Source organism: Silene latifolia, chromosome 11 (genome assembly GCF_048544455.1).
Source record: "Silene latifolia isolate original U9 population chromosome 11, ASM4854445v1, whole genome shotgun sequence".
In the NCBI taxonomy this organism is placed as follows: domain Eukaryota; kingdom Viridiplantae; phylum Streptophyta; class Magnoliopsida; order Caryophyllales; family Caryophyllaceae; genus Silene; species Silene latifolia.
The window spans coordinates 121,263,187-121,279,462 of NC_133536.1; the positions used below are offsets into that span (position 1 = coordinate 121,263,187).

A 16,276-nucleotide genomic window follows, 5' to 3' on the forward strand; every position below is an offset into this window, starting at 1 on the left:
TTAACCCCAAACTTTTCCCAAAAGGTCTCATGAGAGATCGTCTCTCACTAATTTAGTGGGAGATATAATAGCAAAAAAAAAAATTATTCTAGACTTTACCCTCTTATAATTATAATCAAGGGCAAATTTTACCTTCATTTATTTAAATTTAACATCAAATAATTTTATAAAAATAAAATCGAATTTTTATAATTATAAAATATATATTTTATTAAATTTAAGTAACGTGTCCTATGTCCTAAATTTTATGGGATGACGTGTCATGTGTTCGTGTCGTGTCCGTGTCCGTTTTGGTGCTACCTAGATGTAATATCATTCTTTTTTTTTCAAGATGATATGTAATTTTTAAAAGACATATCCGTGCAATTTGTTTAAGATTAAAATGGATAAATAGATCTGTTTATGCGGAAAAAAATAGAAATATGAAAAGAAAAAAAATCACTTATATTTTTTTTCGAGTAAATAAATAGAGAAAACATATCCATATAAAATAGTACGAGTTAAAGTATTGTCCAATACATCAATCAATTAATACTACTACTAATAATAATTTTTTTTCCTTGAATAACTAATAATGAATAATAAAAATAAATTGAAAATGAATAAATATTAAGTAAAAAAATTTTAAAAACAGCTTGTATTAAAAAAAAGTTGAAGAAATTATTAGGATAAAAAAAGTGGCAAGAATAAAAAACTAATTGAAATAAAAGCTTAGTTATTTCATATTAAAAACATAGTCGATAATTGAAACTTTGATTTTTCTATTTGAAAATAAAAATAGGTAGAACTCAAACCGTCGAACATTCATGGTCTTCACCTGGACCAATAAGCATGAGGTTGGTACCAAGGTGTATAGTAGAATTGATAGGGTCTTCTCTAATGATGAGTGGTTTGCAGAGTTCCCTGGTAGTTTTGCCCACTTCCTACCTGAAGGCATTTTTTACCATTGCCCATGTTTAATCAGTTTTGAAGAAATTCCTGTGATTAGGAAACCTGCTTTCAAGTATTTCAACATGTGGTTCAAGGCTCATAATTTTGAAGAGATTGTTGCTAGCAACTGGAAGCCTAAGGTGCATGGTACCCCTATGTTCCAGATTGTTACTAAGCTAAAAAGCCTTAAGGGGGGGTTTGAAAGTTCTTCACAAAGAGCAGTTTAGTGATATTGAGAAGCTCACTAATGTCACTAAACTTGCTTTACTCCATTTTCAAACTCTTCTTCGTGAGGATCCTCTGAATGATGGCTTGTGTAAAGCTGAGAAGACCTGTGCTAAGGAAGTTGTCTGGATGCATCAGGTAAGAGATGAATACTTGCAGGAAAAGGCCAAAATTCAGTGGGCTTTAGATGGGGATGACAATACAGCATATTTTCATGCTAGTATTAGGAAGAGAAGGTCCAAAAATAAGGTTTATCAGGTGAGGGATATGAATGATAAACTTTGTTCTAAGTTTGATGAGATTAAAAATGCATTTGAGGAGTACTATATCTCTCTTCTTGGGACTTCTAAGCAGGTCACTAAGGTGAATAAGAGGGTAGTGCAAGCTGGTAGTTGCTTAAATAGTCAACATTGTAATGTGCTTATGTCCCCTATTACTTCTGAGGAGATAAAAAGGGCTATGTTCTCTATTCCTGGCACTAAAGCCCCCGGACTCGATGGGTACAAAGATCGGTTCTTTAAAGACTGTAGGCACTTAGTAGGTCAGGAGGTTTGTAGTGCCATTAAGAATGTCTTCCACACTGGTGAGCTCCTAAAACAATGTAATAACACTGTGATTACACTTGTGCCTAAGGTGGAATTACCTGATAATGTCAAGCAGTTCAGACCTATAGCGTGCTGCAATACCATTTATAAGTGCCTGTCCAAAGTGTTATGTACCAGATTGAGCAAGGTTTTACCAGATATTGTATGTCAGTCTCAGAGTGCCTTCATTCAGGGCCAGGATATTGTAGGGAACATACTTATTTGTCAAGACCTCATAAGGTTATATAAAAGAAAGACTTGTTCCCCAAGGATGTTGATGAAACTTGACCTTAAAAAAGCGTATGACTCCATTGAGTGGTCTTTTATGGAGGAGATGGTGACCTATTTGGGTTTTCTTGAGCTTTGGATCAAACTGATTATGCAATGCATATCTACTCCTTCTTTTTCCATTGCTCTGAATGGGGAAACTTTTGGCTTCTTTAAGGGTAAGCGGGGGTTGAGACAAGGGGACCCTCTTTCCCCTTTACTGTTTACACTTTGCCTTGAATATTTCAGTAGGATATTGGCAGTGACACAGCAGCTCCCCAGATTTAGATTTCATTCTTTATGTAAAAGAATTGGACTATCTCACCTCTGTTTTGCTGATGACTTGAACTTATTTTGCAAGGGAGATAAGGCTTCTGTGGAATTGATGATAAATTCTTTTAATTATTTCTCTAAAGCTTCAGGCCTGGTGCTTAACAAAGTCAAGTCTAATTTTTACTGTAATGGTATGGAGGATTGGTTGGTCTCTGAGATTGCAAGAGCCACAGGTATGAAGAAGGGTTCTGTTCCTTTTAAATACTTGGGTGTGAGTGTGGCACCTAAGAGGCTTTCAGTCTTGGACTGTAGTTGTCTTGTTGATAAAGTGGTGGAGAGAATTAAGAGGTGGGGGCTAGGCAGCTGTCATATGCATGCAGACTTGTTCTTGTGAAAGCTGTCTTTAGCACCCTTCATAATTATTGGGCTAGGATTTTTATCCTTCCCAAAGCTGTTATTCAAATGATAGAGTCCATCTGTAGAGCATTCCTCTGGAAAGGGAGTTCAACCAGCTGTGATCCTTCCTTGGTTGCGTGGGATATCATTTGTAGACCTAAGCAACAAGGGGGATTAGGGCTTAAACACTTGCTTTCTTGGAATATGGCAGCTGTTGCTAAATACGTTTGGTGGATTGAACATAAGGCTGACCATCTGTGGGTTAAGTGGGTGCATTCTGTGTACATTAAAGATAAGCCATGGATTGATTATGAACCTACTACCAATTCCAGCTGGGCTTGGCGGAAAATTTGCCAAATCAAAAGTATTTTTAAGGAGTTGTTAAGACAGAACAATGTACAGTACAGTATTAGGTCTGGTTATGTTTGGCTGAGACCTGATGGTGCTAAAATTGATTGATTGGTATCAGTGGGCACTCAATTCTTGGATGACTCCCAAACATGGGTTTATTTGTTGGGTTGCTGGACATGGGAAACTGTTAACTCAAGATCGTCTGGAGAGGATGCAGATTATCACTGCAAACAGCTGTTATCTCTGTGCTGCACAGGCTGAATCACATGCCCATATTTTTTTTAAATGTGAGTATAGCAGGAAATGTTGTCAGCTGGTTTCTACATGGTGTAAGGATGTGATACCTGAGGAGGACTGTATTCTCTGGTGGTGTAGGAAGAGGTATCATTCTCTATGCAGGAAGAAGGCTATGGGGTGTGTTATAGCTGGTTTGATATACCATATATGGCATGCTCGGAATGTTGCTAGGATGGACTGCCTGATGATAAGACCTGAGCAGCTGCTGAGGGTTCTTCAGAAAGATATTAGATTTCGAATTAGAAAGTTTATGGAAAATTGTAAGGATAGTACAACTAAGACTTGGATGAGTAATTTGTAAGGTAATGAAGGAAGTTAGTTAATAACTATGCCTTCTAATTGTATGTTTGGATTTTATTCTTAATGACAACTTACATTTTCCCAAAAAAAAAAGAACATTCATGGTCTTTTCGATGGCTTCATCAGATCTGAATTTGAGAAGAGTGAGGTATAAAGTGAAATGGAGCTAAGTCTAGAATAAATTGGGGAATGGCAAGTGTTGGGGTGGAGGGCGAAGGCCAAAAGGGAAGTGAATGGGAGGACCGGAGGAGGTTGGATAAAATGAAATTAAGGTAAAATGGGGTATAACTCATTTTTATTTATCATCCAAACGCATCTTCTAATCAATCTATTTCGACAGCTCGTTTTTCGTTTAAAGAACATCATTCACCCTAAATGATGTCCAAATGTCATGGACACGAGTCGGACACGGCCCAAATACCATGGACACGCGTCGGACACGTGCCTGGATAAATGTAGAAAGTTAGACACGGCTTTATAGGCGTCCGACACGTTTCGGCGTGTGTCCGAGGAGTGTCGGTGTCGGACACGGTGTCGGACACTGGACGACTGATTAGGTGAAGTGTCCATGCTACCTAGTATTATATGTGTATTATTGAGTTTTTTCAAAAAACAATTGTTTTAATTGATTATTTTATACATATATAATAAAGAGGTAAACTACGGATCTGGTAATAACATATTGGCCAAATTTAAGCATATTGGAGAGATTTATCATGTCTGACTTACAAATATGTTATTTAGAGCGTTTGGTTAATGACATATTGAAATAGCATATTAGGATCCAATATGCTATTTTGCAATATGCTGCTCCTACCAGCATATTGGGTTAGCGGATTAGAAAGAAAAAAAATTGTCTTATTTAGCCCCTTAAAAAAATACTCATACTAACCTTCCTTTTATATATTTAATAAATAATTTATTTATATACTTATTTGTCATTTTACAAAGGATTTAAACAATCTGCTAATCTGAAACTGTCAATTACCAAACATCTCTAAAACAATTCTGCTAAATAAATCTGGTAGTCAAACCTACTAAATCATTGTAATAGTCAAATCTGTTTCTTCTAATTTTAATCCACTGTTTACCAAACATGGCATATATCATCTACTATATGTTACTATATATATAAATAATCTTTTAAAAACATACAGCGAAAACTATTAATTAATAATGTGACGTGGGATGTTAGGTAATACTTACACATTTGATAATAAATAATCAGATAATATGTCAGTTAAGCGGAAAACATCTTAGCTATCTATCAAAATATCACCGGAGTTATAAATTCATCTCGAGATGACCTGTTTTATCCCGCCAAAGTCATGATTTGAAAGTCTTGGCCCGTGACCCATTTAAGCCAATCTCGAAACGACCCACTAATTTTGGGTTGAAACCCAACCTAACTTGTTTGACCCAATGTGTTAAAAATAAGTTTATATTAAATGCGAATATAAAACATTGAAGGTACAAAAATTATTAAAATATGAATATTTATATACTCCCCCCGTTTTTTATGTGACGTTTCCTTTTTCAAGGTAAAGCTTTGACTTCAATATTTATAAAAATATATTTTCTCAAAAAGTATTAAAATTATGATATCATTAAATTTCTTATGAAAAATAATTTCAGTCCAAACTAAATATATTTACTCTGAAAATATTAAAATTATACCATTAGAATTATATTTATGTATAATTTATACTGTTTCGGTATTTCAAATAAATAAAATTCAGTTCAAATTTAGCATTATACCCTAATCTTAAACTAATACCCTCATTTTGTGAAATAATTGGTTCAATTTAATTAACCCTAAACTTTTCCCAGTAGGTCTCATGAGAGATCGTCTCTCACTAATTTAGTGGGAGATATAATAGGAAAAAAAAAATAATTCTAGACTTTACCCTCTTATAATTATAAGGTCTTATCAAATATCTACACCTACCATTCCCCATTTTACCTTAATTTCATTTTATCCAACCTCCTCCGGTCCTCCCATTCACTTCCCTTTTGGCCTTCGTCCTCCACCCCAACACTTGCCATTCCCCAATTTATTCTAGACTTAGCTCCATTTCACTTTATACCTCACTCTTCTCAAATTCATATCTGATGAAGCCATCGAAAAGACCATGAATGTTCGACGGTTTGAGTTCTACCTATTTTTTTATTTCCAAATAGAAAAATCAAAGTTTCAATTATCGATTATGTTTTTAATATGAAATAACTAAGCTTTTATTTCAATTAGTTTTTTTTATTCTTGCCACTTTTTTTATCCTAATAATTTCTTCAACTTTTTTTTTAATACAAGCTGTTTTTACAATTTTTTTACTTAATATTTATTCATTTTCAATTTATTTTTATTATTCATTATTAGTTATTCAAGAAAAAAATTATTATTAGTAGTAGTAGAATTAATTGATTGATGTATTGGACAATACTTTAACTCGTACTATTTTGTATGGATACATTTACTCTATTTATTTACTCGAAAAAAATATAAGTGATTTTTTTTCTTTTCATATTTCTATTTTTTTCCGCATAAACAGATCTATTTATCCATTTTAATCTTAAACAAATTGCACGAATATGTCTTTTAAAAATTACATATCATCTTGAAAAAAAAAAGAATGATATTACATCTAGGTAGCACCAAAACGGACACGGACACGGACACGACACGACACGGACACATGACACGGCATCCCATAAAATTTAGGACACAGGACACGTTATTTAAATTTAATAAAATATATATTTTATAATTATAAACATTCGATTTTATTTTTATAAAATTATTTGATATTAAATTTAAATAAATGAAGGTAAAATTTGCCCTTGATTATAACTCATTTTTATTTACCATCCAAACGCATCTTCTAATCAATCTCTTTCGACAGCTCGTTTTTCGTTTAAAGAACATCATTCACCCCAAAAGATGTCCAAATGTCATCTACACGTGTCGGACACGGCCCAAATACCATGGACACGTGTCAGACACGTGCCTGAATAAATGTAGAAAGTTAGACAGGTCTTTATAGGTGTCCGACACATTTCGGCGTGTGTCCGAGGAGTGTCGTTGTCGGACACGGGACGACTGATTAGGTGAAGTGTCCATGCTACCTAGTATTACATGTGTATTATTGAGTTTTTTCAAATAACAATTGTTTTAATTGATTATTTTATACATATATAATAAAGAGGTAAACTACGGCTCTGGTTTGTAAATGGCATATTGGCCAAATTTAAGTATATTGGAGAGATTTAGCATGTCTGACTTACAAATATGTTATTTAGAGCGTTTGGTTAATGACATATTGAAATAGCATATTAGGATCCAATATGCTATTTTGCAATATGCTGCTCCTACCTGCATATTGGGTTAGCGGATTAGAAAGAAAAAAAATTGTCTTATTTACCCCCTTAAAAAAATACTCATACTAACCTTCCTTTTATATATTTAATAAATAATTTATTCATATACTTATTTGTCATTTTACAAAGGATTTAAACAATCTGCTAATCTGGAACTGTCAATTACCAAACATCTCTAAAACAATCCTGCTAAATAAATCTGGTAGTCAAACCTACTAAATCATTATGATAGTCAAATATGCTTCTTCTAATATTAATCCACTGTTTACCAAAAATGGCATATATCATCTACTATATGTTACTATATATATAAATAATCTTTTAAAAACATACAGTGAAAACTATTAATCCATAATGTGACGTGGGATGTTAGGTAATAATTACACATTTGATAATAAATAATCAGATAATATGTCAGTTAACGGAAAACATCTTAGCTATCTATCAAAATATCACCGGAGTTATAAATTCATCTCGAGATGACCTGTTTTATCCCGCCAAAGTCATGATTTAAAGTCTTGACCCGTGACCCATTTAAGCCAATCTCGAAACGAGCCAATGTGTTAAAGATAAGTTTATATTAAATGCGAATATAAAACATTGAAGGTACAAAAATTATTAAAATATGAATATTTATATACTCACCGCGTTTTTTATGTGACGTTTCCTTTTTCAAGGTAAAGCTTTGACTTTAATTTCTATAAAAATATATTTTCTCAAAAAGTATTAAAATTATGATATCATTAAATTTCTTATGAAAAATAATTTCAGTCCAAACTAAATATATTTACTCAAAAAATATTAAAATTATACCATTAGAATTATATTTATCTATAATTTATACTATTTAGGTATTTCAAATAAATAAAATTCGGTTCAAACTTAGCATTATACCCTAATCTTAAACTAATACCCTCACTTTGTGAAACAATTGGCTCAATTTAATTAACCCCAAACTTTTCCCAGTAGGTCTCATGAGAGATCGTCTCTCACTAATTTAGTGGGAGATATAATAGGAACAAAAAAAATTATTCTAGACTTTACCCTCTTATAATTATAAGGTCTTATCAAATATCTACCCCTGCCATTCCCCATTTTACCTTAATTTCATTTTATCCAACCTCCTCCGGTCCTCCCATTCACTTCCCTTTTGGCCTTCGTCCTCCACCCCAACACTTGCCATTCCCCAATTTATTCTAGACTTAGCTCCATTTCAATTTATACCTCACTCTTCTCAAATTCATATCTGATGAAGCCATCGAAAAGACCATGAATGTTCGACGGTTTGAGTTCTACCTATTTTTATTATTTCCAAATAGAAAAATCAAAGTTTCAATTATCGATTATGTTTTTAATATGAAATAACTAAGCTTTTATTTCAATTAGTTTTTTATTCTTGCCACTTTTTTTATCCTAATAATTTCTTCAACGTTTTTTTTTAATACAAGCTGTTTTTACAATTTTTTTACTTAATATTTATTCATTTTCAATTTATTTTTATTATTTATTATTAGTTATTAAAAAAAAAATTATTATTATTAGTAGTAGTATTAATTGATTGATGTATTGGACAATACTTTAACTCATACTATTTTATATGGATACGTTTTCTCTATTTATTTACTCGAAAAAAATATAAGTGATTTTTTTTTTCTTTTCATATTTCTATTTTTTTCGCATAAACAGATCTATTTATCCATTTTAATCTTAAACAAATTGCATGGATATGTCTTTTAAAAATTTCATATCATCTTGAAAAAAAAAGAATGATATTACATCTATGTAGCACCAAAACGGACACGGACACGGACACGGACACATGACACGGCATCCCATAAAATTTAGGACACATGACACGCTATTTAAATTTAATAAAATATATATTTTATAATTATAAACATTCGATTTTATTTTTATAAAATTATTTGATGTTAAATTTAAATAAATGAAGGTAAAATTTGCCCTTGATTATAACTCATTTTTATTTACCATCCAAACGCTTCTTCTAATCAATCTCTTTCGACAACTCGTTTTTCGTTTAAAGAACATCATTCACCCTCAATGATGTCCAAATGTCATGGACACGCGTCGGACACGACCCAAATACCATGGACACGCGTCGGACACGTGCCTGAATAAATGTAGAAAGTTAGACACGGCTTTATAGGTGTCCGACACGTTTCGGCGTGTGTCCGAGAAGTGTCGGTGTCGGACACGGGACGACTGATTAGGTGAAGTGTCGATGCTACCTAGTATTACATGTGTATTATTGAGTTTTTTCAAAAAACAATTGCTTTAATTGATTATTTTATACATATATAATAAAGAGGTAAATTACGGCTCTGGTAAATGACATAATGACCAAATTTAAGCATATTGGAGAGATTCAGCATGTCTGACTTACAAATATGTTATTTAGAGCGTTTGTTTAATGACATATTGAAATAGCATATTAGGATCCAATATGCTATTTTGCAATATGCTGCTTCTACCAGCATATTGGGTTAGCGGATAGAAAGAAAAAAAATTGTCTTATTTACCCCTTAAAAAAATACTCTTACTAACCTTCCTTTTATATATTTAATAAATAATTTATTCATATCCTTATTTGTCATTTTACAAAGGATTTAAACAATCCGCTAATCTGAAACTATCAATTACCAAACATCTCTAAAACAATTCTGCTAAATAAATCTGGTAGTCAAACCTACTAAATCATTATGCTAGTCAAATCTGCTTCTTCTAATATTAATCCACTGTTTACCAAACATGACATGTGTCATCTACTATATGTTACTATATATATATAAATAATCTTTTAAAAACATACAGCGAAAACTATTAATCAATAATGTTACGTGGGATGTTAGGTAATACTTACACATTTGATAATAAATAATCAGATAATATGTCAGTTAAGCGGAAAACATCTTAGCTATTTATCAAAATATCACCGGAGTTATAAATTCATCTCGAGATGACCTGTTTTATCCCGCCAAAGTTATGATTTGAAAGTCTTGACCCGTGACCCATTTAAGCCAATCTCGAAACGACCCACTAATTTTGGGTTGAAACCCAACCTAACTTGTTTGACCCAATGTGTTAAAGATAAGTTTATATTAAATGCGAATATAAAACATTGAAGGTGCAAAAATTATTAAAATATGAATATTTATATACTCCCCCCGTTTTTTATGTGACGTTTCCTTTTTCAAGGTAAAGCTTTGAGTCTAATATTTACAAAAATATATTTTCTCAAAAAGTATTAAAATTATGATATCATTAAATTTCTTATGAAAATTAATTTCAGTCCAAACTAAATATATTTACTCAAAAAATGTTAAAATTATACCATTACAATTATATTTATCTATAATTTATGCTGTTTCGGTATTTCAAATAAATAAAATTCGGTTCAAACTTAGCGTTATATCCTAATCTTAAACTAATACCCTTACTTTGTGAAACAATTGGCTCAGTTTAATTAACCCCAAACTTTTTCCAGTAGGTCTCATGAGAGATCGTCTCTCACTAATTTAGTGGGAGATATAATAGGAAAAAAAAAGAGTTTACCCTCTTATAATTTTAAGGTCTTATCAAATATCTACCCCTGCCATTCCCCATTTTACCTTAATTTCATTTTATCCAACCTCCTCCGGTCCTCTCATTCACTTCCCTTTTGGCCTTCGTCCTCCACTCCAACACTTGCCATTCCCCAATTTATTCTAGACTTAGCTCCATTTCACTTTATACCTCACTCTTCTCAAATTCAGATCTGATGAAGCCATCGAAAAGACCATGAATGTTCGACGGTTTGAGTTCTACCTATTTTTATTTTCAAATAGAAAAATCAAAGTTTCAATTATCGATTATGTTTTTAATATGAAATAACTAAGCTTTTATTTCAATTAGTTTTTTATTCTTGCCACTTTTTTTATCCTAATAATTTCTTCAACTTTTTTTCTAATACAACCTGTTTTTACAATTTTTTTACTTAATATTTATTCATTTTCAATTTATTTTTATTATTCATTATTAGTTATTCAAGGAAAAAAAATTATTATTAGTACTAGTATTAATTGGTTGATGTATTGGACAATACTTTAACTCGTACTATTTTATATGGATACGTTTTCTCTATTTATTTACTCGAAAAAAATATAAGTGAGTTTTTTTTCTTTTCATATTTCTATTTTTTTCCGCATAAACAGATCTAATATAATTTTCGTTTCAACTTGAAATAAGTAATTTGTAATTTAATTTATATTTTTCAATTAAAATTAAAACTATTATTTTTAAATGATTACCTTATAACTAAATCTGATTTGTTATTTAAGTATCAGTTTAATTTATAAAGATAATTTTTGGCTGTAATCTTTCATAGCAGACAAATTTTCAAATTTTCTAATTTAATAAATGATACTTATAAACTCTGTATATTACTCCGTATAAATTGCGTTTTATATTGAAGTAAGGAAATGTTCATTTGTCAAGCAAATTAAAATGCTGCCAAAATGTGGGCACACAAAAAATGGGGCTCTTTGAAAAGTCAACTTTCAACCGAGCGACAACTCAGCTCTGTGATTGTTCGTTTAATAAATAGCATTTGTATAAAATTGTCTTATACAATTATTGGTGCAGAAGGACCCTTTACTTCCATTTACATGAATGAGATAAAGGAACAACAAGATTTTATTTATTTCACTTCATTTTTTTCAACGCAAAAACAAAGTGATATTCGATGTCGTACTCGTGCGTTTTTTTAGTTTTTTTAAGTTGTACCCTTCTTTTTTGAATTTATATGTTGTAGCCCTGAACTCTATAGTATAATCTATAATATAACATATTCGTTAACTTAATTCATTAGTTGATTGATTAATTCACTCATTCGGCCACCAATCACTCACTAACACCTCCACCTACTTATTAAATAGCTTAATTATTCACCAACTTGCTTAATAATCACTTAACATTTTCAAAAATGCACAATTCATTCATTATCGTTTTATGCTTCTTTGAAAAAAGTATTAAAGCTAATTTGTGGTTGGTTAAAGTTAGTTTCTGATGATTATTATAAAAGAACATAATATGATGTTAATGAGTGAGATTTGATGTTAAAGACCGGTCGTTATTGGAGATATAATGAGTGAAGGGAGAGCTGAAAAAGGTCAATCATATAGACAAAGTAAAGGGTTCAAGGATACATCGTACAATAAAAAAAAGGTAGGGGTACAACATGAAAGACGTAAAAACTCATTGTTAAAAGAATACTTCTTAGGAACTGAAATAAATTCTAGTAGAAGAGGTCCTTAGTATGTGAGAATTTCGACTAAATCCGAATACCTTTTCATTTTATAGGAATGTTAGAATTCCTAGGAAATATTATGTCCAATCCCGACTACCGAAAATTCTTTTTTTGTTTGTCAACAAAATGAAGATAGAGTAGTAAATATTAATTAAAATATTATTTTCACAGCTTTATTTGGATTTCCCAATTTTGTAATATTATTATGTCCCTTGATTAACGAAATTCCCATATAATATAATTTTCTTGATTGTGTAACACTTGCAAAATAATATTCATGTTTATCACGTCCCTTGCTTTGTTCCCGATCGTACAATATATAACCATTGTGTGTGAGCATGCAGGAAAAGAAGTGGTTGCATATACAGGGCCAAGGCCACCGGTCGGCATACACCGGTATATACTGGTTTTGTTCGAGCAAAAACAATTGTTAGGATCCTTGATGGAAGTGCCAAGTAGCCGGGCCAACTTCAATACCCGTCTGTTTGCTAACAGGCATGGCTTGGGCCTTCCTGTTGCCACCGTTTATTTTAACGCCCAAAAGGAGCCCGCCAACAAGAAACGCTAAACCTCTTTTGTTTCATTACATAAGTTGATATGATTTTATTTAGTATAATATATAACCTATACATACCAATAATAATGTATTACGATTGGAATAAGGCTTGAATTATTATTATATTTTTTTTGGAAGAACCAAAAAGGGTTTAAACCATTACTGACAAATCGAGCTTGGCCAGAGCCGCAATATAAGAAGGCACGTCACTAGTAGAAAAACCCCCTATAGCGGCGGTCATAAATGACCTTTTTGTGGCGGTTTTTAAAGATTTTGGGTGCGCCTTATATCACGGGGTTGTTTATACTTTGCGGCGGTTGTACAACCACCACTATAGCTTACCTACGGTGACAGTTTTTAAACCAAACCGCCATTATATGCTTATCTAAAACGACGGTTGTTGGACAAGAACAACCACTATAACTCATCTATAGTGGCGGTTATTGTTTGAAATCCGCCACCATAGGTATTTCAATAATATCATTGCACCATAACACGTTCTTTATAACGACGGTGGTTTTGACATAGCCGCCATTAAAGGTAATTATAACCGCAGTTGTTGGTACAGAACCGCCATTAAAGGTAATTATAACGTCGGTTGTTTGCTGAAGAACCGCCACCATAGGTAGTTATTTAAAAAAAAAATTGCTACCAAAATTTTGGTAGGAATATCGTAGAGATTTTTGATAATCCAAATAGCAAAAAGAACAAACATCACATACAAGCGAATGACAACCAACAAACTTGTGTATCATCCGACCTAACAAATTTTAGTATTGCTGATGTTAAAACAAAATATACATCAAATGTACAAATAATCACATACACGTCTTAGTTAATAAACTAATCAACATTACATGTTCTCTAAACTTTTGATAGCCCACACCTCTTTAACATCTTTTATCTCGTCAATGAACATTGTTGAATCTGCAATAATAAATTTAGCAAACCAATAGTAAGAAAAACAACTCAACATTTTTAAAATCAACATAAGACATGTACATTATAAATAGTGAACTATCAATCCACCTTATGATTAGCATTAAATCAAATGCACAATGACACATCTCAATATTGAACACAATCTAAACCATTGTACAATATTAGGACAACAATGATAAATTTTTTTTTGGTGAAATGTAAAATTTCATTAAGCACAAACTTAGGTATTACAACCTAACAGTTTTACAAACAAACCCATTTGATAGAGACATATCTCTATTTACATACATCAATACTTTCTAACCATGCCTATCATGAATCTCAAGTTGGTTCTGAAAAGCACCAATTCACATTTTAGTAACATTCCTAGCCATCCTAAAAACAACTTCAGGCCTGACCAGACAATGCTCCACCCTTGCTCTATTCCTCTGCAACCAAATAAAATAGAAGCAAGCCATGAATGCACATAGCAGTATACCCCTTCGATTCTTAGACCACTTCTGCAGCCAAATCCACCTGAGAATATCATTAGATGGAAGAGCTACATGGCAAACACTAGCCATCTCTAAAAGGATGACTCTGCTATAAGGACACCACTGGAATAAATGTATATGTGTCTCTGCAGCACACCCACATAACAGACAATCTTCATCAGCAGCAGTACCCAAACCAAAGAGCTTAGCTTTTACCTGCAACACTTCTCTGGCAATTAACCAGCAGATGAATTTATGCTTAGGCACTGCCCACTTCTTCCACACAATACTATGCCAATCAACAGCCTGATACTTCACTCTCAGCATCTCATAACCACTCTTCACCGTGTAACCCTTAACATCTAGTAACCACTGTCCATGACTGTAACCAGAACTGAGCTTATCACGAACTCTACAAACTGTTCTCCATCCCCAGCTAACATCACCACTGGGTACATACTCAGTCCAAGTCCTGCCTTTTAAGTAAATCTGGCTGATCCACTTTACCCATAGCTTATCAGGATTAAAAAAGACCCACCAAACTAACTTGCCCATAACAGCTACATTCCACACAAAGCTATCTCTTAGTCCCAGACCACCCTCCTTTTTTGGGGAACAAATCTTTGCCCAACTGACAGGAGGTACTCTAAGGTGATCAACACTACCATCCCACAAATAATTTCGACAGATGGAGTTCAACCTATGCAGCACACCCTTAGGTATAACAAAGATGCTCATCCAATAGGTATATAAAGAAGTCAATACTGAATTAACAAGTACCAACCTCCCAGAATAAGATAGGTGTCTGGATCAAAAACTTGCTATTCTTACAGTAATCTTCTCAACTAGGATTTGGCCTTGAGCTTTAGTTAACCTGCTAGCAGTAATAGACACTCCTAGGTAATTAAATGGGAGTTGATCTTCTTGAATTCCAGTGGCAATCAATATGTCCTCCTTAACTCCCACATGCACCCCATTAAAATAAGCATTAGTCTTGGGAGGGCTCATATGTAAACCAGAAGCCCTGGAGAAAGTAGCAAAAGCTCTAAGCAGCACCATGATAGAACCCACATCACCTTTGCTGAATAAAAATAAGTCATCTGCAAACATTAGATGTGACAATTTGATTTTGCCACACATAGGGTGATATTTGAATCCCAGATTTTCAGTAACATATCCCAAAACTCTACTCAAGTACTCCATAGAGATAGTAAACAAGAGGGGAGACAATGGATCTCCTTGTCTTAACCCTTTCTTACCATTAAAAAAGCCAAATATATCTCCATTCAGGACCAAAGAGTAACTTGCAGTTCTTACACACTCCATTATCAAGGAGATAAAATGGGTAGGGAACTCTAGAGAAACCATCATCTCCTCTGAAAATTCCCAGCTGACTGAATCATATGCTTTCTTCAGATCAACTTTCATCAAGAACCTAGAAGAGACTGGCTTCCTATTGTATAACCTGACTATGTCCTGGCAAATAAGAATGTTTTCAACAATGCTCCTACCCTTAATAAAGCCTCCTTGACTATCACTGATCAACTCAGGCAACACCCCAGACAATCTATTGCACAGAAGCTTAGAAATACACTTGTAAACAACATTGCAACAAGAAATTGGACGAAATTGAGTAACATTTTGAGGCATTGCACACTTAGGAATGAGGGAAATGAGGGTATGGTTTTATTATTTAAGAAGTTTACCCGTCTGGAAAAAATCCTTAATAGCAAGACAAACTGAATCCCCCACAACATCCCAAGCATCTTTGAAGAAAGCACTAGAATAACCATCAGGACCTGCAGCCTTATGATTAGGAATAGAAAACATAGCCTTCTTAATTTCTTCATTAGTGACAGGGCTCAAAAGCAACTGTTTATGCCCAGCAGAGCAAACCTTCCCCATCTTGACCACCCTGTGACTAATATTCAGAACCTTCTCAGAGGTACCCAACAAATTAATATAAAACCTCAAGAAAGCTTCCTGAATTTGCCGAGGATCA

The 16,276-nt window shown here is 33.0% G+C and overlaps 2 protein-coding genes across 2 annotated transcripts in view; one reads left to right on the forward strand and one right to left on the reverse strand.

Annotated features, from left to right (window-relative positions):
• The window catches only part of LOC141615057 (protein MOTHER of FT and TFL1), a 51,315-nt gene extending 38,444 nt beyond the window's left edge, over positions 1-12,871 (forward strand). Inside the window, exon 4 of the mRNA XM_074433633.1 lies at positions 12,648-12,871. Within this exon, the coding sequence (XP_074289734.1) occupies positions 12,648-12,871 (224 nt within the window). The remainder of the gene's footprint in view (positions 1-12,647) is intronic.
• A 1,277-nt stretch (positions 12,872-14,148) lies between these two features.
• LOC141613892 (uncharacterized) lies at positions 14,149-15,012 on the reverse strand. The gene has a single exon (XM_074432634.1). It carries the CDS (start codon positions 15,010-15,012, stop codon positions 14,149-14,151), a length of 864 nt encoding a protein of 287 aa, XP_074288735.1.
• Positions 15,013-16,276: the final 1,264 nt, after the last annotated feature.

Coding starts and splice junctions, on each gene's coding strand:
- LOC141613892 (XM_074432634.1), bottom strand. CDS start 15,012: ATGAGCATCTTTGTTATACCTAAGGGTGTGCTGCATAGGTTGAACTCC.